Source organism: Trichophyton rubrum (genome assembly GCF_000151425.1).
Source record: "Trichophyton rubrum CBS 118892 genomic scaffold supercont2.2, whole genome shotgun sequence".
Classification (NCBI taxonomy): Eukaryota; Fungi; Ascomycota; class Eurotiomycetes; order Onygenales; family Arthrodermataceae; genus Trichophyton; species Trichophyton rubrum.
Genome location: NW_003456427.1, coordinates 1,529,653 through 1,557,230, shown reverse-complemented (window position 1 = coordinate 1,557,230; position 27,578 = coordinate 1,529,653). Strand labels below are relative to the sequence as shown.

The 27,578-nt window shown below is 48.4% G+C and overlaps 13 protein-coding genes across 13 annotated transcripts; 5 read left to right on the top strand and 8 right to left on the bottom strand.

The window, feature by feature from the left end:
• Window positions 1–107: 107 nt before the first annotated feature.
• On the top strand, window positions 108–1,634 carry TERG_02157 (uncharacterized protein; the record flags this gene model as incomplete). The annotated part of the gene is made up of 2 exons (XM_047747868.1): window positions 108–1,066; window positions 1,142–1,634. 2 exons carry the CDS (start codon window positions 108–110, stop codon window positions 1,632–1,634), a joined length of 1,452 nt encoding a protein of 483 aa, XP_047603835.1.
• Window positions 1,635–1,855: 221 nt separating this feature from the next.
• Window positions 1,856–3,172, bottom strand: TERG_02156 (uncharacterized protein; the record flags this gene model as incomplete). The annotated part of the gene is made up of 1 exon (XM_003237388.1): window positions 1,856–3,172. The coding sequence occupies one exon, from the start codon at window positions 3,170–3,172 to the stop codon at window positions 1,856–1,858; it is 1,317 nt and encodes a 438-aa protein (XP_003237436.1).
• A 640-nt stretch (window positions 3,173–3,812) lies between these two features.
• On the top strand, window positions 3,813–6,133 carry TERG_02155 (uncharacterized protein; the record flags this gene model as incomplete). Its single annotated transcript, XM_003237387.1, has 3 exons — window positions 3,813–4,379; window positions 4,447–5,722; window positions 5,775–6,133. 3 exons carry the CDS (start codon window positions 3,813–3,815, stop codon window positions 6,131–6,133), a joined length of 2,202 nt encoding a protein of 733 aa, XP_003237435.1.
• Window positions 6,134–6,558: 425 nt separating this feature from the next.
• TERG_02154 (uncharacterized protein) lies at window positions 6,559–7,563 on the bottom strand (the record flags this gene model as incomplete). Its single annotated transcript, XM_003237386.1, has 1 exon — window positions 6,559–7,563. One exon carries the CDS (start codon window positions 7,561–7,563, stop codon window positions 6,559–6,561), a length of 1,005 nt encoding a protein of 334 aa, XP_003237434.1.
• A 557-nt stretch (window positions 7,564–8,120) lies between these two features.
• On the bottom strand, window positions 8,121–9,010 carry TERG_02153 (RdgB/HAM1 family non-canonical purine NTP pyrophosphatase; the record flags this gene model as incomplete). The annotated part of the gene is made up of 5 exons (XM_003237385.1): window positions 8,121–8,210; window positions 8,271–8,332; window positions 8,398–8,579; window positions 8,688–8,761; window positions 8,831–9,010. The coding sequence occupies 5 exons, from the start codon at window positions 9,008–9,010 to the stop codon at window positions 8,121–8,123; spliced, it is 588 nt and encodes a 195-aa protein (XP_003237433.1).
• Window positions 9,011–9,240: 230 nt separating this feature from the next.
• TERG_02152 (uncharacterized protein) lies at window positions 9,241–10,699 on the bottom strand (the record flags this gene model as incomplete). Its single annotated transcript, XM_003237384.2, has 1 exon — window positions 9,241–10,699. The coding sequence occupies exon 1, from the start codon at window positions 10,300–10,302 to the stop codon at window positions 9,241–9,243; it is 1,062 nt and encodes a 353-aa protein (XP_003237432.2). The 5' UTR covers window positions 10,303–10,699.
• A 470-nt stretch (window positions 10,700–11,169) lies between these two features.
• Window positions 11,170–12,185, top strand: TERG_02151 (uncharacterized protein; the record flags this gene model as incomplete). The annotated part of the gene is made up of 3 exons (XM_003237383.1): window positions 11,170–11,412; window positions 11,524–11,697; window positions 11,802–12,185. 3 exons carry the CDS (start codon window positions 11,170–11,172, stop codon window positions 12,183–12,185), a joined length of 801 nt encoding a protein of 266 aa, XP_003237431.1.
• Window positions 12,186–13,411: 1,226 nt separating this feature from the next.
• On the bottom strand, window positions 13,412–15,004 carry TERG_02150 (uncharacterized protein). The gene has a single exon (XM_047747867.1). It carries the CDS (start codon window positions 14,081–14,083, stop codon window positions 13,439–13,441), a length of 645 nt encoding a protein of 214 aa, XP_047603834.1. The 5' UTR covers window positions 14,084–15,004; the 3' UTR covers window positions 13,412–13,438.
• A 1,623-nt stretch (window positions 15,005–16,627) lies between these two features.
• TERG_02149 (uncharacterized protein) lies at window positions 16,628–17,836 on the top strand (the record flags this gene model as incomplete). Its single annotated transcript, XM_003237380.1, has 2 exons — window positions 16,628–16,634; window positions 16,689–17,836. 2 exons carry the CDS (start codon window positions 16,628–16,630, stop codon window positions 17,834–17,836), a joined length of 1,155 nt encoding a protein of 384 aa, XP_003237428.1.
• Window positions 17,837–19,571: 1,735 nt separating this feature from the next.
• TERG_11811 (uncharacterized protein) lies at window positions 19,572–19,937 on the bottom strand (the record flags this gene model as incomplete). Its single annotated transcript, XM_047750866.1, has 1 exon — window positions 19,572–19,937. One exon carries the CDS (start codon window positions 19,935–19,937, stop codon window positions 19,572–19,574), a length of 366 nt encoding a protein of 121 aa, XP_047605595.1.
• Window positions 19,938–20,163: 226 nt separating this feature from the next.
• Window positions 20,164–20,667, top strand: TERG_02147 (uncharacterized protein; the record flags this gene model as incomplete). Its single annotated transcript, XM_003237378.1, has 1 exon — window positions 20,164–20,667. The coding sequence occupies one exon, from the start codon at window positions 20,164–20,166 to the stop codon at window positions 20,665–20,667; it is 504 nt and encodes a 167-aa protein (XP_003237426.1).
• Window positions 20,668–21,346: 679 nt separating this feature from the next.
• On the bottom strand, window positions 21,347–26,360 carry TERG_02146 (uncharacterized protein; the record flags this gene model as incomplete). Its single annotated transcript, XM_003237377.1, has 2 exons — window positions 21,347–26,244; window positions 26,300–26,360. 2 exons carry the CDS (start codon window positions 26,358–26,360, stop codon window positions 21,347–21,349), a joined length of 4,959 nt encoding a protein of 1,652 aa, XP_003237425.1.
• A 149-nt stretch (window positions 26,361–26,509) lies between these two features.
• On the bottom strand, window positions 26,510–27,555 carry TERG_02145 (transcription activator HAP2). Its single transcript, XM_003237376.2, has one exon. The coding sequence runs from the start codon at window positions 27,407–27,409 to the stop codon at window positions 27,137–27,139; it is 273 nt and encodes a 90-aa protein (XP_003237424.2). The 5' UTR covers window positions 27,410–27,555; the 3' UTR covers window positions 26,510–27,136.
• Between the last annotated feature and the right edge of the window lie 23 nt (window positions 27,556–27,578).

Here is a 27,578-nt window from a genome sequence, read left to right as displayed (position 1 = left end):
GTATACGAGCCCGATGTATATAAATGTCCTCCAATCGACTAGATACTCCTACAATCTTTTTATGCGCAATCCCCTTATACAATCGTACACGGATCCTGGGAGTGAAAATGGTGGATTGGGTCCTTACATCCTTTGCAGTGCTCACATGGGCAGCTGTGCCAGCCGCATCTGTAGATACCAATCTCCTATCAATTCGCGGCCAACAACCCATCCACTTGAACCTGACCGGCCATTTACCCGCAGAAAAGATCCTAGACTTTGTCTTTGTGGACTTTGATGTTCCCGAAGGAACAACTTCAATATCTGTACTGCAAAAGTACTCGTTGAAAGGGAGGGGAAATGCCCTAGACCTTGGATGCTGGGACCAACGAGGCCACCATCTTGCTTTAGAGGGGAACTTCACCACTGGATTCCGTGGATGGTCCGGCGGCGCAAGGAATAACTTCACTATTACCCCTGAATACGCTTCCCCTGGATATATTGCGGGTGCGATCCAACCTGGTGTCTGGTCCGTAGCCCTTGGGCCATACAACTCAGTTCCCCAAGGCATTCACTACGAATTGAATATCCAGCTGGGATTTGAGCCTGTAAAGTCCTACTTTCAGCCTGCATTTGCACCAAGTCGTGTAGATAGCAGCCTATATATGAACGAGTCTGGGAGCAATATCGACCAGCTGAAAAACGGACAGGGACAACCTGGCTTCCAATGGTACCGAGGGGACTTCCACATTCACACTATATACTCAGATGGCAAACAGACTCCCCAAAGAGTGGCAGAGCTGGCTCAACAAGCCAACTTCTCATTCTTCTTCAGTACCGACCATAACACTCAATCCTCGGGCTTGATTTGGGGTGCCGTCGCTCCGCCATCTCTGCTCGTCGGAAGAGGCATCGAGGTGACCACCCGTGGCGGGCACTGGAACGCACTGGGCCTCAACTGGAACGAATGGGTTGAATTTCGTTATAAGGGGAACGACAGCACCGCGATCTCTCAAGCGGTTCGACAGCTCCAGCGCCAGGGAGGCCTTGCAGTGGCTAATCATCCATTTGCTAACGACTGTCTTGCGTGCGATTGGTCGTTTAGTTTCGGTATCATGGACGGACTGGAGGTCTGGAACGGAGTTTGATATGATTTCGATAGGAAGGCCGTGGATAAGTGGCACAGTATGCTTGTTCAGGGGTCAAGGGCATTCGCTATCGGCGGCAGCGATTATCATAACTCCCCGTCTGCAGTCGGCATGCCTACTACCGTAGTTCGTTCAGAGAGTCTGTCAACGGCACAGATCGTGGATAGTCTTCGCCATAATCGAGCGTATATCGTTCGTGACCCGGGTATTGATATCCAATTCACCCTTATCCACCAGGGCGAGACAATCCATGTCGGTGATAAAGTAAACGGTGGAAAGGAAAATAAGATCCATGGTCCAATATCTGCAGTTCTAGAGGTGAAGGGACTTCCTGCGAATGCTGTGGCCCTTTTTATATCCGATAAAGGCCTTCTTAAACGCCAGACTATCTCCCAGTCTGATCATGTTCTTCATTCCAGATTAGATTCAAAGTATTCCTTCATCCGCATGGAAATCCAAGATCCGACTGGCTCTATGCTGGCCATGACAAATCCAATTTGGATATAAAGTGGTATCGAATATTTGCTTCTTGGTACAGATTTTCAAAATGGATCAAGATGAACTTATAGAGCTTGCTAGCTTGGATTGAGAGCAGTTAATAAGGATAGGAATCGAAATAAATTGCATACAAGCCTTGAGGGTATGCACTAATCATTCCCTTACCATCAAGCCGACTCCTCTAGGACAAAATACTGTAACTTCATCCTGCCTAGCTCCAGTTTTAATCCTTATTCTTCATCCGAATCATCATGCATGAAATAACTGTCAGTTGCCCAGCCGTTGATGTCAAAAAAGTCGTCATCACTATTACTATCGTCGCTGTCAGTCTCCCCTGTATCGCTTCTCAGGTCCATCCCCTGGGCAGCGTTACGAATATCATCAGCTTCCGTTACAGAGAACCCCCGAAATCCATGGCTTAACATATTCTGTTGAAGGTTTATAGGGATATTATGGGCGAATTTCTCAAGAAATCCGTAAATAACACCTTCAACTATGTAGCTGCCTTCGCTGTCCCAAGCCCTGGTTAGCTGTGGTATCATTGCATCAAGCAATTTTGTGTTGACACTGTCTACAGGCTTCCGGGGGCAATAGTAAGACAAAATTGCCAGTATAAAGCGAAAATAGAGATACCTAGTCCGAGGCCGAGACTCAGTGGGGAATATCAGCCTCTTCTTATGGAGCTGGCCAAATGTTATACCGCAAACAAGAACTTCTTTTAAACCAGGATGGTCGAGAAGAATAACTTGCCATTCCCGCAGCTGGCTTGTGGTAGACCCATGGGGAACAATGACAACTTTATACGCATCAAACGCTTGTTCAAATTCAGAAGGAAGAAAAAGGCCGTTCCTAGCAGTATTGATTTCCCCATGGGCCTCCTTTCCGAAGATGTTGTCCATCGCTTGTTGGCCGTAAGACAGTGGGAATATGTGTGCCGCAACGAAATACTGCCTCATATGCCAGCCTCCCGTCAGGACATTGCAGTAAGTCCTTTGGTTTCCTATCTGCTTCGACCCGTAAGCTGCCTTGATGGATTCAATGAAGTCGTTCTGTTTATCTCTACAGATTTTTCCTTGGACGCTAAGGAAGAGGTCGGCATAGGCTGCTCGCAGAGTAGCTCTGTTATTGGTATTGGAAAGGCTCAGCACCTTCGCTCGTTGCTTATACCTTTCTTCTCTCCTAATAGCCGATTGTCGTCGCTCTTCTCTCCCCTCCTTTTGTCGCAGGTACTCTCTCTTTGCCTGCTCAAGAATGTGGGCTTGGGAAGAAAGGGTTTCGCTCCGACGCTGCCATAGTAGGTCTTTGATAGTATCCTCTAAGCCAAGGATTACCTGGGATATATTCCAATACTCTGGCGTATCGTATATTGCTTTGCTTAAATGCTGCTTTGCACTCTTGCGTGCTTGGCACGCTGTTTGTATGCTTTGATGCTGCAGATTAATACCTTCCGAAGGGTTCAATATGGACTGAGAAGTCAGCTTTAATCTACGAGTAGGGAAATAGGAAGTAAAAGGCTTACCGTCAAATATAACCAATCTCTCGTCCATATATATATCTCCGTCTTTATGTTTAATAAAATATGACGAGGATAAATTTAAGGGGTGTAGTGACGAGCTGAAACATACCCCTTAGGTCATTATGTTGTCTAGACATGATCATCGGGTAAGAGTCAAGTACTACGAAGTGTAACACGAGGAGGAAGAAGTTGGCAGAGTACATGGGCGATGGTCGGTTTTATATGTGCTGAAGAGTCAATTTCGTCACTCACGCCCGAGCTGTGAATGCGATGCGAGAACGTGACTTCGCCGCAAAGTTGACCCGCTTATTAAAGTACGTTAGTTCCATACAGCCGGTGACGCAAAACCTTAATAGCTCGGTAAGATATTCACCAAAACCGTCACTGGTTGTAATATAACTCGTAATTTCCCTGAAATATTCAATACCGGTCCAAAGCTATGTCACGTGTAGGCCAACGCCTAGACCATCCTCGACCTCCTTATCCCGATAAGGGAATATAAACACTTGATGCAAACATTCACAAGTGTGCGAAAAGTTCTTTTAAGAGCTCGATACACCACATACGACTCCCCAAACCCCCAATGGCCACGGTGGCGGAGTACGATCTTTCGCGCTCCCCAGCATTTCTAGTTTCTTAAGCCCCAGTTAATCTCGTCAAACCGCGCGCCAATGTCTGCAGACCGGCCAACCAGCCAGCGCCGCCCTTCGTCTTCCCCATATCTCCTCTCTCCAGGCGGATATGACGAAGATGCTACGACCATACGCGCGCTATCCGATCAGGAATCGGACTCTGAAGATGACCAGCTTATGGAAGCTTCCCGGAGTACCCTCGACCTGGTACAACACGACCGCACCGTTCTAGAGGAGGAAGAGGAGCGGGAGCGGCTGTTAATCAGGGCGAAGTCGAGTCCAACAGATGGCCTACGAAGGATATTTGGGGCCAATCCCCATGATAATGGGAGCTTTAGTGTGAAGATTGGGAAACGGGACCGGAGTAGGCGGCGGAGAAGAGAATTAGCCGCAATGACGAGTGATCGAAGGAGACGAAGGAGCTCTGCGCAGAGCAATAATGATACTATGAATTTGGGAGAAGATGATGAATTAATGTACGAAATGGAGGAGGGTGTGTGCAAAGCTATTGACTCTGATGACGATTCACGATCCGTATCAACCATAAGTTCCATATTTAGCGATTTGGACCCTCGGGATATCGAAAGTAGAGGCTACTGTGGCAGTGTGAGCAACTCAGTTCATCGGCATAGGAACGACATTATATACTGACTACTCTTGATTTTCTTGTTAGGACTCATCATGTCGGGTGGTTTCTCTAATCACATTCGCTATACTAATCCTATTCTCACTTCTATACCTGGGGGCTTATAAAGCGTCAAGCGGCTATCGGACATCCCATCATCAACCTCCTAATACTATATCCAACGGCACCTCGCTATTCCTACCTACCACTATACTCATTTCCCTTGATGGATTCCGAGCTGATTTCCTCACCCGCGGCCTCACACCAACTCTCAATTCCTTTATTGCCAACGGAATATCACCCAAGTACATGCTTCCAAGTTTTCCATCCGTCACATTCCCCAACCATTTTACACTGGTAACTGGCCTCTATCCTGAGAGCCATGGAATCGTAGGAAACACATTTTGGGACCCCGAGTTAAAAGATGATTTTTACTATACAAAGCCTGAGAAGAGCATGCAGCCAAAGTGGTGGACAGCTGAACCCATCTGGGCCACTGCTGAGAAACAAGGTGTGAAAACCGCCATTCATATGTGGCCTGGGTCCGAAGCGCACATAATGGGAATCGAGCCTACATTCCTGGATAAATACAACGGAAGTGAAGCCCTGCCTCGAAAAGTTGACCGAATTCTCGAATTAATAGACCTCCCAGGAGAGAAGGACGCGGATATTCCGCCTACCATTATGCAGCGGAGGCCTCAGCTCATTGCAGCGTATGTACCGAATGTGGATGCCGCAGGGCATACCTTTGGCCCCAACAGTACTGAGATTAGAACAACGATTGCCAACGCCGATAAAATGTTGGCGTCTATTCTTCAAGGCCTGGAGGCAAGAAATCTGACTAACGTCGTTAACATTGTGGTTGTATCCGATCATGGAATGGCCACCACCTCAGTCGACCGCCTGGTCCAGCTCGAAGATCTAGTGGACCTTAATCTGGTTGAACGAATTGACGGCTGGCCCCTCCGAGGGCTTGTACCGAAACGAAAAGAAGATATCCAATTATTATTTGAACAGGCGAAAAATCACACTGCCTTCATGGGATTCGATGACTACCTCGAAATTTATACCCGTGAGACTATGCCGGAACGTTACCATTTCTCGAAGAGCAATAGAATCGCACCATTATGGGTAATCCCTAAGACTGGCTGGGCGATTGTCGAACGGCCAGATTTCGATGTAAAGCTGGCTCAAAAGGAGGGGAAAGCCTACCATCCGATGGGGATTCATGGGTACGATCACGAACATCCGCTAATGAGAGCTATATTTGTAGCTCGGGGCCCCAGTTTCCCGCACAAAGCAAACAGTAGAGTCCAAGAATTCCGTAAGTCCTTACATCCATATACTCTAAGATCTGCTTGCTAACGGCCATCTAGAAAACATTGAAGTATATAACATAATATGCGACTCACTTAGAGTCCAACCTCGCCCTAATAACGGCACATTGCGCCTTCCATTAAAACCTGTCGGGTTACACTCTGATGGGAAAAGTCCTCCTATCGAAAATCTAGATGACCAAGATCCGCCTAAGTCAACTTCATCTAAAACCCCTATTTCCACTAGACCTCCTGTTCCACATCCTACTGCAATCACAGGAAATGCCGGCATTCCTCCTCCCCCTCCTCCGAAGGCTACTCAGCAAAGTCAGGGACGGCCTTCTTCAATTATTGACAGGATAATTGACAAAGTCAAAGGCTGGGCAAGTGACCTCCTCGGCTTTGTTGGGCTAGGGTGATATATTTGTTCTCTCTTATCTTAATTCTGTTGTTGAACCCTTCTAACCCTTCTAACCCTATTTATATACCCGTTCCGTTGATTTCTTCTGTTCTTCAACTTTGTTAACGTCTGATGTATTTCTTTACTGAATTGTGGCCGTCTTTGGATAGCTGATCAGCATATGCATTATGGGCTTTGTGGCATTTACCCATTCGACCTCTGAGATTACAGAATCTTAAAGCAAAGATGACAGCATAAGCTGGTCCCCATGATGACCAGTACTTTGGTGGAGTATACAATACATCAACCTGAACTAGCAATTAAGTCACTGGCTGATATCTAACTCTACTAGACCATATATTGAAAAATACCCTGAATCTATTAAATACCTTGAAGTTAATGCATCCAGAGGTTCCTTTCATCCCATCTATGTATATACGCCAATCATGCCGTCTTTCTTTTTTTCCGTGCAGACGCGCCCCCTTTTTGAGTCGAGGCCTCGAGACTTATTGCTCCGAACACAAGAATAGCACCCACGAGCTGTCTTCCTGCAAGGCATTTTCTGAACCAAATCAAACTCAGGAGCATGGATAGAGTCTTCCGCACCACTCTTATCTGTACCTGTAGAAGGCTAGAAAACTCCCGGAAAATGATGTAAAGCAACATTTGCGCCAATGCACTAGCTGTAGCAAATTTAACAATATCGTATAGAGCAGCAGGATGATGCCCCACGAAGTCAAAGGCCGCCGCAAGATTTTCCTTGCTTTTAACTAGATGTAAGCTTCGCAAAAGGGGAACTTGTGGCAAGATCAGATGAGTGAAAGTCACTGTTGTCGCAGTTATATTCAGGATTAGCATCCGATATGGGCCCGACAGCGCTCCGTAGCGATGTGGATGGTTTCCGATGTGCTCTAAGACAATATATGTCGAGCCATCGAGAAATAAATTTGAGAGAAGCAATAAGGAGCCCCTGGCCCAGCTCGCATAAGAATATGTACGCTCTTTTATGCTTGAGTCCGGTGCAGTAAATAGGACAAGGCCGAATGTCACGGCCAAAAATAGGAAATACCTGTGAGCTGGATACTGCTTCTGCAGTAGCACAACATTGAGAATCACAACGGGGACGAGCATGCAAGATTTGCTGATCAATAGAGCAGAATAATCAACGTGTGCCAAAGCAGCGCTCCCTAACTGCGAGCCGAAGTTATTCGCCAGTGTCACAAACAGTAGCGGCGGAATTGCAGCGAGTCTGGGTTTTCTTGACTCGGCATCAGAAGCGGTTGAGAGAGCGTCGCATAAAACATAGAGCCCAGCGAACAGGGCATTGAAGAGAAATTGGATGCCATTGAGAAGAAGCGGGAACCGGAAATAGACTGCCGTATCCTCCTTTAGAGAAACATCAAGCCAGGCCTGTTCTGGGTGGTTTTGTCGGTAATATGGAGTCGTCATGACACGCTCTTCAAAAATCGAAGCAGAGAGGCTATAAAAACACACGAATAGTCAACTTAGTTTAGGATTCAGCAATAACTAATGGTTATTTTAATCACTAGGTAATGGTTAATGGGAGACAAACTATAGAGTTAAGTAGAGAACGGGGAGAATGGTAGCTGGAAAAGCTGGTCGGATTCTCTCTATAAGGGGGTAAAATGACCAGCTACAGCTAGCGAGGCCGGCAGAAGGGTGCATCTTTCCAACCGTCATTTTGAGAAGTTGATAATCCTCGAGGCGAGAGCTAAGATAGCCAAGTTAACAATATCGACAACATTATAAAATGATGAAGCACTCCCTAGGGTCTGGGGAGGAGGCCTGGAAGCATTATATACAAGAGCGGTTCAAGGTTGTATAGATATCCAGCAGCATAGTAGGCCACTCCTCTCCAATAACTTATAACCTCGCTAGCTAACCATGAGTTACTAGGTTAAAGCTCCAGTTATCAGGCCCAGCACGCGTATATTTAAGGCTTCCAGCATCAGGCTGTCCATCCTGTAATGCAGAGTGAACCTGAACTAGTTTTTCCCAGTCTCTGATTGGTATTCATCCCCTCTAAGCCATGCCTTGAGTTTCTCCAATGCCCTGAATCTTTCAGATACCCTGTTCTGGTCTCATGAGCACCGGATTTTAATATATACACTCCATTAACTAGCTTGCAGGCTTACCTTTTCTTCAAAACTCATTTCAGCATAGGTATGGCCTTGGTACTCGAAGATTGGGTCAAATGCTGTATCGCAATATTTCTTAGCTTCATATTTTTTCCTTCGTAGATATGGCTATGGCAGGACATACCAAAACCACCGCTGCCCCTCTTAGGCACAATCACCCCCTCCGTATATCCCTGGAAGAGAAGAGGCTCAGAGCCTGGCCCAGCAGAGTAAGCATACGTGCAGGCAGCTCTCGCAGACTTATCGGGGTATGCTGCCAATAGATTGTATAGACCATCGTTTCCCAGTCTTGCATAGAAATGTCGTCTGGTATAAAGAAAATAAAAAGTAAGTAACTAGCTACTCCATCTGTCCATCTTACGCTGTTGATACAGGTTGGTATAGAAGTGATATAGCAAAAGTTGTGGGACTTACATATAAGGTCCTGGTAAACCACCCAAGGCATTGAACCCAAGTCCACTATCCTCGACCAGGACAGGGCCGCCAACCTAATACATTATTATTACTGAGATTTCAAGTAACTGTTGATTCATAGGGCAATAGGAATGTGCTTATACCGCATCAGCTGCTTTCTGGCATTTGTCCCGCGCAATTTCATCCAATGAGCCCTGAATTTCTGGAATATCAATAGCTTGACTTGTGAGCTCGATTATGTCTCCTAAGATCCCTTTAGCTTCGGCCAGCTTCTTCACGTTTCCAGTAACAAAGTGAAGGGTTTTGAGCCTAGGGGAAGCCATCGTGCTGTGTTGACTGGCGGGACAGTTGGTATGGTTTAACTGATTCAGTTATCATCAGCCAGCCTTGGGCCAACAACCCCGCCGACTGACTAGTACAGCACTTGATAACTGATTACAGGGGTGAGCTGGCAGTTGAGACAGGCTATAAGGAGTTGCTCGAATTACTCTAGCATCAGCCTCTGACTTTTACTAGGCGATTAGCTACAAGCCCGGGGTTGCTAACTAGCCAGCTAACTAACTAATCGTGAATCTGCTCGGGGACAATCAACCTCGACTCCAATCGCCAGCTCTTCATCACCATTCAGAAGCAGTCCTGGGGCGTTTTTTGCGGTACTCGACACGCCATGGATCCGACGGGCATGGTCTTTCATGTTGTCGAGCCGGCTAAACACACGATTGCATCCTTCCCATGCACAGCGGATTTGCGGATTGTGCATGGCTTCATGTCTAGCGCGGTCCTTTTCGCTGGAGAACCATCGTCTTCCACACAGTCTCCTGCCCTTACCGCTAGCCCTGGGCGTGGTCATTGAGGCCCCAGCAGCCTCATGGCCTACTCCGAAGTGTGGACAGCCAGGGAAACGACAGTAGAACCTCTGCGAGTGGCGACGGTAGTGTTTCCGGAGGTCGCATGGACGAGTAAATATTTTCTGAGAAGAGCATTTCGGGTATGCACAGCGCCATGCTTGAGGGCGTGCCTGGCTGCTGTAAGCTGGCCGATTCCGTTTCAACGTGGGCTTTATGGGTAGAGATAAAGGCAGTGAGGACGAAGACGAGGTTTCGCCTATTTCTTGAACCAGAACTGGGGTGTCGCCTATAGTGCTCGAATTCGAGCTTGAGCTAGCGGGAACTTGAATATCTGGTGAAGATGAAGAAGCTCCAGCGGCTCCCTCGGACGACTCGGCTTGTCCTACGCTATCATGATTATTAGCTGCTTGACAGCTTTGGCCCACGATCTCCTGGTTATCATTAGAGGACGGGAGAGACATGTCACCACATCGGCCATGATTCTGAGTGCGATCCGGAGTGGGCTGCAAGAGATGAAAAGGGGTCCACCCTTCCGGGCTCGAACACGCCTGGGCTGCTGCATCATCGGCTTGGAGTGGCTGTTCTTCCAGAGAATAATTGCAGGTTAGGCTGCCCCATCCTGCCTGGGCTGTGGAGTTGCTAAGGTCAGATCGAGTGTCTTGACATCGTGCGTAGCGGGAAAAAAGGGGTAGGGCAGTCCATCGACGGGGCGGCACCAGGGAGAGAGAAGTCGGCGGCAGCGAGCACACGGTAAGGCTATTGTTCATGTTAGTCGGTTAAGTAACTAGATAATGAGATGACAGCTAACACGATCCAGCGTTGCGAGGCAAGCCACCATATAGCAGAATTGGGTAACCCAGTAGTTATCCGTACTTCGTGCTTCCCAAGAAACACCGGTTAACAGATAACTAAGGTGTATAGTTGGCAATCCTTCGTCATCTGTGATAGTTTTTCAGTCCAGAATCATCTCGGCAGGCAATTTCAAGACTGTCCAATGCAAGTTGACTAGGTAACTTAATCAACTAGGATGATGGAGTTCACAGTGACTGACTGCCACGTTAGAAGCTCCCTGCCCATGTCCACCGTCAATTCTCATGCCTGCCATTGGAGTTTTCCCCGGCACGGAGTAATCAGTTAACACTTTTAATGAGTGTCTCCATCGGTTCTTCGGAAACCCTGTTTAGGCCGCCAACACGCTGGTTATCCCTGCGTTAAACGGGCTTTGACCTCCATTTACTCTGGGTTGATATGGGTCTGGAGGTAGTTACACCACCCCGTAACTAACCCACCCCACCCCTTACTCTGTACCAGCTAACTTAAATAGTTAACTGTTGCCCTACTTACTCTGTCCTCTCCGTCTTTCCCCGGCCAAATAAGATAGGCCCTACCAATTTAACAGAGTGTGGGACGCAGGGTACTATCCATGAGTTACAAGCCAACATTAATTATTGTTACGTGAGATCTCTAATCCTCCGATTTAAAAATTCCGGAACGCTGGAAGCCTTAGAGGCCTTGGAGGCCCCAGTGTGTGATGGCCAACATATGTACTCCGTACAGCTCAACTAGACACTTCCTTCACCTACCAAGTATAGCCGTTGGATATTGGGGGAAGACCAATCTCGCATCGGATAACTATGCGTGCAGTTGAGTGGGCAGCACTGTTTCTGTGTTTCCCATCTATGGGGTTTGTGACATCACAATATTCCAACCACCATCCCCAACATGTGGACTATCATCACCCAGCAACTGAAGACCTTAAAGAAGCTGCCTTGGGCTTTTTCCGGTTAATGGACGCTGCTGGGTTTGGCAAGACTCGCTCTGTAGTGTTCGGTGCTGCATCCATAAGGATGCATTTCCCATCGTTTCGGTCTACACCGGTTAGTTTTCCGGACAATAACTAACTATCACTATATATTAGTTATGGTATTCTATGAAGACTAGCTATATTGTCGTGACAAAGTTTGCTAAGTACCCAGGTACTGTCATAGGACCTCGACATCATTGTTTACGAAGAGAATGATCTGAGGCTCGATCGAATTCTCAACGAGATGCAGAAGGCCAGCAACGATCGACTAGTGTGGGGAGGCGACAAGGAATCACTACATTATATTTTGAACAGCGGGAAGGGGGTCTACATAGACGTTGGGTACCTCGATTTTGGGGTATGGAAACTCTTTGACAGCCTCCCTTGAATTCCCCTTGTTCAATAACCACCTATGTCGTTCATTGAGTAACTGGTAGCTTACTCCTTACTTTTTACATTTAGGAAAGGATCGGAATTTCGATGCTTGACTCTGCTGCCGCGGCCGACACCATCCTTACGACTGACTCTATACCATTGGCTACGCCTGAAGAAATGTTTATTGTCAAAATCTGCGCCAGTGGAACACGTTCCTCCGTTGCTCAAAGCTTACAGGATATAGCTGACGCTGAATTCATTGCAAAAAGCCTCTATCAAGTAAACCTGGTTGGCGATCCACTTGAACCTGCCCTAAGCTGTCTCAATCAATTTCTTCCAGAGTCCACCTATGGCAAAGTTTGGTGGGACAACAAGTTGGGCTTGAGTAAGCCGCGAAAATGCACGTTTCACGATTGGTTTATGTCCAATCAGGGCTGGAGAAGCTGTGACATTGGTATATTGCAATCATAGATTGACCTACATTTCGGCTCTTGAATGCTCTAGCTAAAGTAGTCTCTGGTGTGCCAAAGACACTAGTCATATTGGACCAAAAACGGCGAACAGGCTATACGGACTAGCATCGACCTTCGTTTCAGAAGCATAGTATAGCTTTCCTAATGTTAATGTATAGGTGGTTATGTAACTAAGCTACAGGCTTGATCAAATGCCATAGTTTAACCGAGTAAGCAAATAGGCTGGCCTAGTAAGCCAGTTACAGTAATCCAATCAGCTGCCTCAAATGTGTTTTCCTGTATTCCCTGCCACACTCTTTCCAGGGTTTGAATCACGGCACGGCATCCATTTGATGCGAGGTGGTGCTCGACATCTAAGCCGCCGAGAGCAGTAACGCGAATTGCTAGGTCTCGAAAAATCTCCCGCTGTTGAAGCTCTTGATCCGCCATACACCCTGCAATTAACATTGGGAATGTTAAATATCTCATAAGCCCAAGGTCAGGCAGAAATTTGAAAGCCATAACTGCACGAGAAACGCTATTGCGGATCTCGGGTGTGTCCAAATTAAAGCCATCGACAGTGACGTGAAGATGGAGCAAAGTAGCGATGGCAAAAACATATGTGACGTAGAACGTGGTGGCCTCTCCGTTCCCATTCCAGTTGCCAGAGGTTCCGCCGTTGTTCCACTGCGACCCAACAGTGGCTGTTGTATTGGTAGGCATTGCGATATTACCGAAGAGTAATCCCAATCGTTCTGCAACATCCCGGTGGGAGTGTAGTTCTTCAGTAATCCTCTGTTCTAGTCTTTTTTCAATGTCCATTGCTCGACTTACGAGCTCTCGAATTCTAAATCCGTTTTGGGTTCCTTTCTCTCTCTTCCAGTGAGCAAGTTCTATGGATTCTGACAGGAATGATACTGCCCAGTTCCTGCACCCAAAAAACATGTGTTGCTGCATGCCGCTATTAGGGAACTCGAATAGACGTCTATGATCGAACGAAATTGGGTGAAAGTCTAACGATGTACAAGAGACCGTGTCAATCCAAGCGAAGACGTTGGCAGTGAACCTCAATGCGGCCTCATTTTCAGGAGATAGGCAGTCGTTATCCATTCTATCTGCCGTAGACAAAGGGGTTCCCAGGCTGTAACTGGATTTGCTATAACCTGAATTCTGAACGCTCACACGAGATTCATACATTTTCAGGACATCAGGAAGAAGACTTGAAGCGGTACGAGCATAGACTATCCAGTGGCCGATACGGTTGGCTGCGCACTAACCAGTTCGAAAACAGTTTAGCTTAGGTAGCTGACTATCACCAAAAAGCAGAGCAGGTGAAAAAGGATCCTTTTGCGCTGCCATGAAAAGAGAAAGGATAAAACAAACCTCAAAAAACAGCAGCTGCATAATACATGCTAGAGCGCTGACACTAGCCTTGAGCTTCTCCGCCATTCCATAGGCATTTGATTTGTCAATAAACACTCGCAACTCCTCCAGAGCAGTTGAACGATGACGATCACTTTCGGCATGTAATGTATGGCTCTGCTCTTTATTGTTGCTATCATGTTGCTCTATCGTAATGCTCCAATATAGTGCAGCTACACTTAGCGTCGCGTAATACACCGGCTTTGTGGATGTGAGAAGGGATAAAAGCCACGTTCTCCCTCCTTCTCTTAGGCTCGGGCGGTAAAATGGAAATTGAATTTGGAAAATATGGTCCAAATAAAACATGAGCAAACTGGCCTCTCGCTCTAGCTGGCAGTCTACGCTAGCTGGAGAAAACTGATGATGATGGTCTAATGGTGATGTTTCGCCTGGTAGGCCAGCAACACTTAGAATCCCCGTTAGGTCCAGGTTTGGGTTGACTGTGATGGCCAATTCATCGTTGACTGTTGTTGAAAACGGTGATGGAAATTCCATACTTAGGTTTTTCTTATCGGTCTGGTCAGAAAAAAGTTATAATGATATTATTATGTGAGGAAGGGTAGTAAGTAGGTTCGATGCCGTAGAGTTTATTCTTTCTTGAAGCCACGAGAGAAGTTAGTTATCCCAGTTACTTCTCCAGGCTCTTATCACCCGAACGCGGCAGGGGTTGCTGAATGCTGGGATGACGTCGGCGATATGCCCCCTTTGAGTGAAAAAGAAAAGACGTACTCTGTAGGATGCGGGATTCATGTTATGCGAGTTCCTCCGAATATCAAGCCCTGACCATCGAAATAACTAACATAGAGTAGTTATTTAGACTTTCGTCTATGTTCACTGTAGTTATCAGGCCACGTTTATTAGCACTGTAGCACCCTCGATCTCACCAAACACGACATAAAACGTACCTCCAGGTTCAAATATGCCCTTTAACTCCGTCGTTACTCCACCTTATATGGTTTAGGTTACGGAAGGGGCCCACAAAGTCAAATTTGATTGAGTTAGCGTGTCTTGGCTAAATTACTAATCAATTCCATAATGTCCAGCATGAACCTCCCTGTCAAATGAGCCAATATGGGCGGGGGCAGTGATAGCCATTTCGATGATTTTCTTGATACCCAAGACCCAAGAATACTGTATTATTCTATGCTTTGTATGGTGGTGGAACTGCTACGCGTCGGAAGTGAGTTAGTTAGCTGATTATGGCTCTTAACTTGGTTAGTCGCTGCTCGAATCCGTGACCTCCTGCAAGGTGGTTTGAGGAGGCTGAGTCCACATGCTCATTTACACTCTCGCTCAGATCCTGGACCCGGCCTAGGAGAAATTCAAATAGCAGTATGTGGCGGCAGGCTGATACGCAGGTATCTCATTCACGCTCAGCTTCACTGTCGAGAATGTAAGGCCCCACTCCCGTACCCATCGCTCTAACTCGCCGCTCTCGAAGGTGAGTGATACCCCCTTGTTTTGCGGCTTTGACATCTGTTTGATTGAAAAAAAGACGGTTTCATAAGAGAGCTGGTATTGACGCTGATGCGGTAAGGGCGGCGGTGATGCCGCATCCCATAGGGTAGGGCATACTTGATTCACGTTATAGATATCAAAGCAAGGACTCAGAGCTTTACCACGATAGATGCCATCGTGCAAATCGTACCCGTCCAGCAGTCCAGCAGATCATCGTGGCCTATTCATTTCCGAGTTGATGGAAATGGGCCGTTGAGCAGAAGCTGCAGGCCATTTTCGAAAAATGAATCATACCCGCAGGTAGCACCTGTATTTCGAAGATCACCAAGGAGAATGACTGATTCAAGGGAAGACTTCTCGCCAAATTGTTAACAGAGCCAGTATGATTTCTGGTAAAATGCATTCCTGATCTGATAAAACTTGCGCAAAGGCCGTAGCCGGTGCCTGCTTGCCTATCTGGGCCTAACCGATGCTTAGGTCAAAGATCCCAATACCTGATATATTCGGCTTATTTTTGGTTCGAGCACTATGCAATTAGCATCATCTATGTATGGGTCTATACTACCCCGCAAAGCTTTCGACGGCTAGATAGACTTTCCAGTCTTCAAAATCCAATAAAAGTGACTAAGTTTTGCCAGAAACCTAAGAGGCGGGTGGCATCATCGAAGAACGAAGTGGCATTCGGTTCACCTTGAGAAAATCCAGTCCCAACCGGCTGGTCAACTCAGGTGACAGTGGTCAAAGTATTCCAACTTTACGGGTTCTGCACTGCGGAAATGGCACCGGGACACCAGACCGCCGGATATTGTTCACGCAAAAATCCATACGGGGGGCCAGCAGCCAGATCCTTCCATCTAGCAAGATTGTGATTTCATTATCTGTGGCGGGATAGTCTGTTGAAATGAACCAAGTGAAAAACTCCTTGCCCAGGTCATCAATGAAAGCAAACCAATATGAGATTCACCTATGTCCCAATCGACTTTGGGCAAGGACGTTCCGCTTACTGCAAAAGAAGCAGTTTTAGCTGTTAGAGATCAATCTTTTCGATTTCTGTTAGCTGGAACTTCCGCGGAGCCGCCTACTTGATAAATGACTGACATAATTGCAAAGAACGAGAAAAATGAATATATATTCCATTCCAGGAGAAATGTCAATAAACCAATCAAACTCTGGAACATGAGAGAAAGATAACTATGTGAAAGCTGACAAAAAGGCATGGTTATTGGCAAGGGAGAGAGGAAGATATGCAGGAAGCCTGACAGGACTGGAAGCCTTAACTCTTAAAATAGGGGGCCGAAACTCGAGATCTCTTTGCATGGTTTCGGTATGCCAAAGCCGCTTTAGGCCCGCAGCGCATTGTCTTCTAAACCGTGGAGACTGTTAATCACACTTTTATAATGACGGAATGGACGAGTGCTCTCGCTGGGTATTTATTCTGCTGATCAATCCACTTAAATCCAATAAGCAATCGACAGGAAAGGGTTTTCAAGCTGTTTTTTCCTTTTATTTCCAGTCACACGCCCATCGATTTCGATTACTCACCACTATCTTCCCGATTCTACATCGAATTGCTGTCTCAGAATGCATAGTATGTAATAACTGATCTTTACTGCTGTATTTTACTGACACTAACTATTACCAGTCTCAGACCCACTCTTTTATGTGTCTGTGCTTGCGGGGCTTGCAATTCTAGGTGATGCAGCCACTGTTCCCCATGCGGCGAAAGCCTTGAAACCTGCACTAAGAGATGCTCGGAATGTTATTGAGATCTCTGGTGGTGATTTGCACCGCGCAGCTAAATCTCGCAGAGATACAGATGACTGGGATTATCGTCGCTCCATTGATCCCTTGTCTAAGAAGGACGTCGATACAAGGCCTCTCTCTCCAAGGGATACCGTTCATAAGTCTCTGGTGGATACCGTTCATAGATCTCTGATGGACACTAGCACAAAGCCTCTATCTCCAAGGGATGCTGTTCATAGGTCTCTGATGGATACTAGCAAAAAGCCTACAGTCCATAAGTCTCTGGTGGATACCGTTCACAGGTCTCTGATGGACACTAGCACGAAGCCTCTATCTCCAAGGGATACTACTCATAGGTCTCTGATGGATTCCGTTCACAGGTCTCTAGTAGATACTAGCACAAAGCCTCTATCTCTAAAGGGACCAGTGACAAAATCTAAAAGAGATATACCTTCACCGAAACTTGCGGCACCAAACAGCATGTATTCCCATGATGGATTCCAGGTTACCTCTGACCATGTTTTGCGATATCTTCAGGACCGAGGCTTAGTCGCATGGGCTCCATCCGGGACTGGCAAATACACACACATTACTGATGATCTATGGCAGCGAGGGCTAGGTGGAGCCGTGCGTCGCAAGCGCTCATTTGCTCCCATAGATCTCAACAAGGGCCCTTCGAAGGTATTCAATAATATATGGATTAAAGGTCAGAGTGCCTCCATAACATGTTACACCCAAGGCCTCCGCACATCTGCTTTAGAGTTTGAAAAAGCGGTTATGGATGCTTGTCATGCCTTTGGTGCAAGTCCGCTCCCTTCTCAGTCAATTCGAATGTGGGAAATGGCTACCGTTAATGCGAAAATTCCACGTCTCCGGTTTTCCATTCGAGTGTTGGAGGGTACAGAAACGCTTGATGAGACTCTCTGCCAAGTGGCGTTTGATCAAATTCGCCAACGGTGTGCAACGAATGGCGATACAGCTGGTGGTGAAGCCACTATGGGCCGTCAATTTATCTTGACGCTGGACTCTATGGACCCAGAGATCTAAAGCCGGAAAACTCGCTCGCCGGATAATTGAGAACATCTTGCTGGTCGCCATCAACAAATACTGAGCTCAATGTTCTTTCCCAATGGCACTTGCGAAGCGTCCTGCCGTTGGAAACCCTTGCTGTTTTCTTTTTTTCTACCCCCTTCCTTTCCCCCGGAGCTATGTCATAATCTCGCTATTCATTGCAGTGTTTTCATCTCTACTTTGAAACTAGGTACAAATCTACGCGAGACTTAGCACATTTTCCATTGGATAATGTATCAAATTTATGACTCCTTTCTCAGGGTTAATACGCCTTTTGTCAAGTTAATACCTTGGTAGCTGCAGAAATTTATTGTTTCACAGCCTAGCCTTCGCCGGAGTATTCCCAGATGACGGGAGAATATGAGATTGTTGTGATGCACTTGAAAATAACCATAACTTTATAAACATTAGTATGTACTTATCTGATATGACCATTAAGCTCCATTTGTATGCGGCCGTTCGGAGGAGATATTATTACTCTGCTTTTGATTCAAGACCAAAACAGGTCCTATTCTATGCTGTCGTAGAATAGTAGAGAGAATTTAGGCAACTAGTTAACAATCTGAGCTGAGTTTTTCACATGAGCGAACCCCTTCCAACAGCCTAATATATTATCCAACGTCAGGTCTCATTACAGGTTGGCCACTCTGCCTACAATTATAAACTAGCCAGATATGATAACCGGTTGCATTTGTCTGGGTACTGAGATCCTGAAGGCCCAGCCTGGACCAACAGCACTTTATATCAACCCTGCCAATGCTCTCTTGACCCCCTTGCCGCCCAAAATCCATGTTGGCATACTCTTACCCCTGTACCACTGCTTGCAAAGCATGGGCTAAAGTGGGAGGCCTAACTAGGGTGAATTAATCCTAGAATGGCCAAAGCACAGGGGAAAAGGGCCTCATGTCCAATGGTTCCTAATGGTTAGTTAACTGTAGGCTCGCACTTAAGACATGGAACATGGTATCAGGTAAGTCCTGACGACTGGGTAAAAAATCACTCTGATAACATGGAAACCTCAAGTACTTACCTAAGTATATCCTTGCAGCTATTTCATTCATGATAAGGCGCCCCAGGCAGCCTTACCTAGCAAAAATTGTGATGCTGTCGCTGATGGAATCTTAACTGGTTGTTATCCTATATTAAAATCTTAACATCTTCCCTCGCAACCACCTAACTGTGTTTACCTTCATAATTGTTCTTTATGCATATTGGTTATATGAATTCGGATTCTGACTCACAATGGAAGGCCTCTCACCGGAAAAGAGTTATAGCAAACTGCCCCTCCTGAGCCGAAGCTTGAGTGATAACCAAGAAAACAATGAGCTGCAACCAAAACCGGTGCATTCTCGAATGAAACCATGGTGGATGCTGTTGGTATGGATAGCATCGGCATCGCTGCTCTTTATGTCAACAGTGTTTATCACGCTCGCAACCGTGAGCAATGAGGATCACCACCACCACCAGTATAAACAGCAGACGAGCGGTATCCAAAGCCAAAGAATCACCAAAGACCAGCCGTTGCATTGTGGTAAATCCGTCGACGAAGCCATTAGATTAGGATGCACGTTTGACCCGATGTCGTTACAATGGCTACGCCCCGAATGCCGACGCACGGGGAATGACGAGTACTTGGAGTTCCTAGGAGGAAACCTGACGTACTGGGTTGACCGCAATGGGTCGACGCCTGTTCATGATTTATCAAGACAGGTCAACGACGACGGGTTCTGGGGCCAGCAAAGGCAGCATGTGGCACACTGTGCGTTCGTGTATGTTCGGCTGATCGAGGCCGCCACAACGGATGGAATATATGATCGCAAGACATGGTCACCACATCACGCAAAACATTGTGCCAGCGTACTATTGAATTGGGCGATGCGCGCCCCCGATATGACGGATGCGAAGCAGTGGGCACATGTTTCATTTGGTACTTGTTGGCAGCGCGGCGGCCTGTGACGGTAGTCAAGTGTCGAATCGCTGTTCCACTCCTGAGACGACTAGGTGGATTATCAGGAACATAACCGTGGCAACCATGGGTATAGCTGGAGACCGGGTCCAAGTGCAATTGGTGTGCCATAATATAAGTCAAGAGAAGAAGCCTGTAGCCTGCCGCTCTCTTAGTTATATAACTAGTTAGTTAATTGGCTGGACAACTTCTGACTAGTTGAGCCAGTTAGAGTGTGTGGTGTATATTAAACACGAGCGGCATGACAACCCAGGCAGCAACAGAATGACTTCAATAAACATCTTCAAAGCATTCGAGCAACATACTGGCTAGTTAGTTGTCTTCAGCCCACGCCAAAATGACCAGCTTCCCTACTCAAAAGATCCATCCGTGTCTCTGGTTTGACAAGGAAGGCCTCGAGGCCGCAAGACTGTATACCTCCATCTTCTCCAACAACCCTCACTCCAAGACCAAGGGGGATTCATACATCGTCAACGAAGCGGCTATCACCAACGAGTCGGCGGTGCTTGTCTCCTTCAAGCTGAACGGCCAGGAGTACTCGGCTCTCAATGGCGGACCGCACTATAAGCATACCCCCGCCGTCTCCATGTTCGTGACCTGCGAGGACCAGGCGGAGGTCGATTATTTCTGGGACGCACTGCTGAAGGATGGAGGGAAGCCGGTGCAGTGCGGATGGCTGACGGATAAGTTTGGCGTGTCCTGGCAGATTGTTCCCCGGGCGCTGATGGTGTTGTCTGCGGATGAGGATCGGGAGAAGGCGAACCGGGTCCAGCAGGCGATGATGAAGTGTGTTAAGATGGACGTGAAGAAGTTGGAGGATGCGTATAATGGGGTGCAGTAGATGTGTGATACGGCTGGATTCAAGCGGATAGCAGTCAATCAATATCTTTTTGAATACTCGGGCTACTTGGTAAATGACATGATGTCAATCTTAGGACGACATAGGACTTGGAAAAGGGCCTTACTTTACATAGTTATGGGAAATAATGAAAGGTAGATCTTCAACATATCATGTTGCATATAGTTGTATACATATTAGTATATAGAAAGAATCGCAGGGGTATCGAAGCTTGGAGCCCAAAATGTCTGATATAGAAAAGTCGGAAGTAATCAGGGAAGAACAGGGGGTGTCTAAGGCGGTTTAGTCTATATGTGTGGAAATCTCGGAAATTAGAAGTGAGTGCAAGGGAAGCAAGATAAACCAGTGAAGGGGTATGGGCAGTGTATACAAGGGGATGACCTCATAAGGGTCATCGGGTTGAAATGAAGTATAAGTAACCAACTAAAGCCAAAATGCAATTCGTATCCCTTTTTCCCAGGGTAGGTCGGCGTAGGTGTATCTGTAGATGGATGGGATATATCGTTGGAGCCGTCAGGACAATTCATTATAAGAGCAAGCAAGCAAGACGATGCAAACGCGGAACCAGAACAAAAGTCGAAAGAGAAAGCAAAGCAATCCGATTTTGAACCAGGGGTAGACGCCGTCGGGAAATAGAAACAAAGGGAGGAAAAAGTGCGATTTATCGTCTTGAAGGCCCGCGGCTACCGTGGTTACTATTGATACCGCTGAAATACCCCTCGTCGATCTTCAATATCCACTCGATCTTCTGGGCTTCTGTCCTCGACGCAAAAAGGAACGTGTTCTGGGCCCCAAATACCGCAAAGACATTAGGTTGGCCGCGCGCAGACAGCCCGTTCCCGCTGGATCCAACTAGCAATCTAGCAAAGTCCGGATCATGGTCGACGTGAGAATTGCGGAGGTTGATGACGTTTATTTCATCACCGTCGGGAACAGAGTAGATGTGTAGATACGGTAATCTGAGTTCGACGAAGCGACGCACCCAAAGACTGTAGGTGTCGTCGGGGGTGTACAAGTAGCCTGATTTAAGTACCGTGGGGTTCTTGGGAATGTGTGTTATTGTAGCGAGGAAGCGGGGTTTGGAGGAAGATCGGTCGGTGGAAGTAGATGTTGATGGCTGAGAGGAGGTGTTGGCGCTGGATATCACGCTGTCGTTGTCTGTGGATGTGGATGCGGTTGCGGTTGGGGCGAAAGCGGCGCCTTGCAGGGGAGGTTCTATGTGGCCTTTTACGAGGATGGTGTCGGTGGGATCTTTGCTGGCGGACCAGAGACTGAGGTATTTGCGTAGTAGCTGTTCGCGTCTCTCGGCGTGTTCGGGGGTATTTCGTTGTAAGGGGGTTGAGTGGCCGTTTGCGGATAGGGGGGTTAAACTGCCGTCACTCAGCGCTGCTCGAGCAGCTTCGATCTCAGCTATGCGATGTCGTCTCTTCCGCGCAGCTATGTAGTCTTTTATCAAAGAGACTTTTCTGGGCGACCAGGTAGTAAGCAGTTCTTCTCCCTTGATGTAGTCGTTCTGGGTATTCATGCGCCATAGGTCCGCTGCGCGTTTCGCAGAGACTGGCCGCACGGCTACAGAGAACATCTGCGAGGTCGAATGGACTACTCGCGTAGAGCTCCAGAACTGCTTGAACATCGACTGGGGCCGAACACTAGATCGACCAAGGATCTGCAGGCACTGGTCTAGCTCAAAGACAATTGGCTCTTGCAAGCGCGAGGAAATCAAGTTCCACCGCAGCGTTATCTGGACCTTATATTTATCCGCCGTCGTGCGATCGAGGAGCAGTGAGCCGTGAGAACTCGAGTCCCACTGTCCTATGATGGTGATATTCGAAGAGCCATCCGCATTATCCTTGACCATGGGCTCTTGGATCATTTTCAGCGGAACATCAGCGGATTTGCCATCGTCTAGGTCAGGGACTTTCCCCCACGGATCAAGTAGTCTGATACCACCGACTCGTAGACCAGTAACGTCGTCCCACGGCAAACTCTCAGTCGAGCTATGCGCCAGATTAACAACGATACGGCGCTGCAGGCCCTGATGAAGCTGATACGTTCCCGCCTCAAGGCTGTTAGCCTGCACGACGTCGACGGGAAGATACTCGCCGTTCTCCGCTAGTTCAAGAATCTGCACGCCAGCAAAGACATCATGTCTTTCTTCCTGGAAGTACTCCGACTCCGCTATACGAGGGGCCTTGCGCTTCTGTGGTGGAGCCTCAGGAGCATCGCGCATTTCATCCCAACTAAGCAATTTGTCAAGATGCATGCTCGACACGAGGGCGAAAATGCTGACTTTCAACGTCGATGTTCGCGGGCTATGGAGCGGTAGACTCATGCTATGCACGCTTTCGAACTGGACTGGGTTCTCGTCGAAGCCGTTTATGATCTGCGTGGTTGTAGCGCCGCCTTCTTCGGATATTCCTGGCACGAACAGCTGGGCATGGACATCCGTGCCTTCACGTTCGGCGAAACCAACTAGGTCCCGCATCACGACGTTGAATTTCAGTGTTGACGAGGGTGCTTGGGCTGCGGAGGGCTCGAGGGAGAGACGGAGTATACCGATGACGTTCTGGGTGTACATTGACACTACTTCGACGGAGAAATCTTGGACCCTGGACTCGAAGACTGCTGTGAGCGGGACGTCCACGTCCCCTACTAGCGAGTATGTGGGTGAACATTGCTCCGAGAAGGGGTTCTCGAGCTTGAAATGCTGGATGTAGTCTGGTCGATCGATGTATTGATGCATCTGCCGCATGGCCTGCACACGACGTTCAAGTTTGTCCAACGACCAGAGCAAGATGACGTTGTGTTTGAAATCGATCACTCGGACGGCGATGCAGGGCTTCTTAGCGTCGTCGAGAGCCATGTCGTCGTCCCCTGATATGCCGTTCAGTACGAGATCGTAGGACGAGCCCATGTTCTGGCCTACGTCGATGATGGCGAATTGGAAAAAGACGTGTTTGTCCATTATATGGCTCATTACTTGCGCTTCTTTGAGGAGCGAGGCGTGTTGGAGGACGGACTCGACCATGCGGACATAGTTTCTTCTTCGCCAGTGTGCGAGGACGTTGCGGGCTACTTCTATCTCGCGTGGTTCGAGGAAGGAGAAGCCAGGTCCGTCCTCCGTCATATGGCCGGATAAATGTGCGATGCCCTTGATCTGCGTTTCAAAGGCTTCCTTTTGGCGCTGGAGCTGCTGCTGGAACTCTTCTCGGGCTTCCATCAGGGCCTTTTCCATTCTCCCCTTTTCCGTGTCTGGTTCGTTGGTGCCGTTGGAGTTGCCGTTGGAGGGAGAACCATTGGACTCGTCGTATTCGCCCTGTTTCGGCGTCCCGGGCATCGTCAAGGCGGTGTCAAGCGAGAAATTGTCAATGGTCCCGTTAGACATGTACTTCTCTCGAATAGGGTATGAGCTCAACGAATCCGAGTCCTCCTCCATATCCAAGAAGCGATTCTCATAGAACCCCTTCCGCACCGCCCTGGCCTTCTGCACATCATCGAACAACGCATCTAGCTCGTCGTCTGTAAGAGCGGATATCTTGTGATCAGTACCTAATATCGCATTCGCAGCTTCTCGCCGAGCATAAAACCAGTCCTCCCGTCCGTTACTTCCGCCTCCTCTCTGAGATGGCATGGGCGAGCCAGAACGGCTCGAGTCACCGTCTATCTCGGAGCCGGTCTTGCTTATGGTTCGATCGTGTCCTGGCCCGGACCGGCCGGGTGTATTTGAGTTTGAACCAAGCTGGCTTGTGGTGACAGAGTGACGGAGGAGGCTCTGCTCTACCCTCTCGGCACGGGCTTCCATGGGATGATTGAAGCGGAAAATGTGGAAATCTCCGAGAATTATTCTGAACCCACTCCTGAGACGCTGGGGACTATCTATTCGTACACCGTTGACCATCACCGCCGCGCCCTCACATGGAATAACAGTGACGATGTTATCCACATGCTCAAAGGTGCAGTGTTTATGCAGTATTTTGGACCCGTTAAGACGTATCTCGCATGCCGAAGATGTGGCGTCAACGTTACCTACCGTTGTGGTACCCGGCTTGATATTGTAGACCAAACACTCTGCCAAAAGGGGATCGTCTGACAAGTTGACTAGATGGGGCATTTTCTTGGGCGTGCTGAGACCGACGAAGCCCTTTTCAATGGAAATGCCGAGTTCTTCGAGCGCGGCCTCTCGCTCCTTGTGAATTTCCTCTGTTTTCTGCAGTTTCTCTTCCCAGGTCTGGTTGAGGTCCTTGTACAGCTTCTCGCTTTGGTCGAGCTGTTCGACGATCTCTGCTTTGCTGACTTTCTTGACTGAACCGTCGGCCTGCATGATGGTAACCATCTGTTCCTCCAGGGGTGTTCCAGGCGGGTATTCCTCCTGCGGTATTCCGGCGGAAGTAGCTGAGGCCGCAGCCCCAGGTACACCAGCCGCCGCGCCGCCACCAAGCTTACTTCTCAACTGCGCGAGTTCCTCCTTGAGTTCGCGAATCATTCTGGCGTTCGGATCCTCGTTGACAACAGCATGGTTCTTGATGCGTTTGGCGGAGTTGGCGTACCGTAGCGTGCTCAGGGTTTCGTCATAGTTGATATCCGCGGGGGAAATAGCTGCAATCATGGCCGTCATGGAGTTACCTCCCAGCGAATCCTTGAGCAGCCATGTCAACACCGAGTCTCGATACGGCACTACAGCCTTCTTCTTGCCCGAGGATAGATCAGCCAGGGCGGCAATGACTCTGCCCAGCGTGGACAGCGAGCGATTGATTTCCGCGCCTTCCTTGAGCCTTGCACCCGTGGCACCCGTGGACGTAGCTCTCTCTGAACCCGCGAGATCCACCAGACTGATCCTCGAGACCTTCTCGGTATCCATGGTAGTCTCCTTATCATGTCTCTTCTGCGTGAGGGTGAGAGTAAACACCGCATGCGATCTACTCGATGTCTCATTCATATTCGTAGCCGCGACCGTCCGCGCCTTATTTCCCTCGTCCATCAAATGCTCTATCTCCGAAAAGCTCTGCACAACCAGCTTCGCCAGATCTTCCACATAGGGCCCCGTGGAAGGGTGCTCGCGCACCTTCAGATTCCCCTTGTTAGCCGGGTTAAGCAGATCCCGCACCCGCTCATTGTAGATTTCCAAATACGACACTTCGACTGTAGACGTGAGGTTTGTGTCCGCGACCTGCATGGCCGAAATACGCTGGAACATCTCCTTGCAGATCTTGGGAATGACGCCTGCCTCTTCGCCGTATCCCATCATGGAGTACGACTTGCCGGAGCCCGTCTGGCCGTATGCGAAGATACAGTTGTTGTAGCCCTGGAAGGCATTGTCGAGCAAAGGCGCACCGAGGTCGGAGAACAGGTCATCTTGTCCGGCGTAGTTGGGGGCTTTTCTGTCGAAGGACCAGTACGATTTGTCGAAGGCGAAGACGCGGGGACCCTCGGGGGCAGCGTTGGCTCCTGTATTAGAGGATTTCCCGCCCTTTCGAGACTTTTCTTCGGCGCCGGGGGGAGGGGTGAGCACCGTCTGGGCGCCTTTCATTTGGACTATGCATTTTGCATTCCGGTCGCGTTCTACAGCAGTTAGCTGGACGTTACCTATTAGAAGGGAAGAGGAGGAGATATATACCCCTTGAGTTGAACGGGCGAACGCGCACGACGACCTTGATGTTTCCTCCGCCGCCCTCCATGGTGATTGGGCTGGGGGCAGGTGTCAGGCGAGGGGGGGAGCGCGGTAAAGGAGGAGGTAGAAGAGGTGGTGGTGGTGGTGGTGGTGGTGGGAGCGGAGAGACGGGGCAGACGGCAGAGGGAGGCTGCCATCTACTCCGGCGACGAGAGCGCGTTGAGCCGGTGGATCGTTAAACTGTTGATATTGTCTGCAGAGTAAATAAAAGTAGGCCGCGATGTTGTAGATTGCATGGATGAAGGTCGAAGTAGAGGTGAACGAGCCACAGTTAGTCAGCACAGCCTCATTAGTCATCCACTTTAAACCACCGCTACTATCAGATATTACTATCAAGACACTCAAGATGCTACTATTATAGAGATAGTATGGAGAAGATATATATGTATATACCGAGCTTGATTTGCATCATCACATCACTCTTATCGACAAGACGCAACTAATTAACAAACAAGAAAAGAAAGATAGACAAAACAATACATAGGATCGCCCTAGACACTCTTTAGCTTCAATTTTTTCAGATACACGCGGGAATAGACAGACAAAAGAGAGAACAAACGAAATAGACAGATAAAACAAAAGAAGAGGAAAAGAAACCGGTCCATCCTATCCTATCCATCCGCCGCGCTCATGCTGAAAGAAGAGGAAAAGACGAAACAACGAGATGAGAGGACTAAGCGAGATAGACGAGACGACGACGAGAGGGGTATAATGATATGTATATATAACGGAAGGAAGCAGCAGAAATCGACCCAGCGAGCCAGGAGGTGGAGGAGATGGAGGTCAGCCATCTTCGTCCTCGGCGTCACTGGTCTCGGCAGGGGCAGCAGCGACGTTTGCATTGGCGCCTGTTCTAAGGGGGGATGTTTTGGCCTTCTTGGAGCCCGGAGAAGAGGAAGACTCGGCTATGCTCTTCCTCTTCTGGCCGGTGACTTCTTTGTTCTCGTTGGTGGAGGCAGAGTTATTTGTGGAGGTGGATCCGCCCTGTGCCTTTTCCATGGCGGCTACTTCGTCTGCGGTCAAGAAGCGGCCTCCTGGACCTCTGGGCCTGCGCATGGCGTGGTTGTGTCGTGATTCATGCAGGTAAGGCTTGCGGCCCTTGGAGGTGAGACGGAGCTGTTCTTCGAGTTTTTGGCGGGCGACGCGTCGCTTGAGGATGCGATGGAACTGTTTTGCGTTGACGTAGAGGGGGGATTCTTCTGCGGGGGGGCCGGGGGGAGCTAGT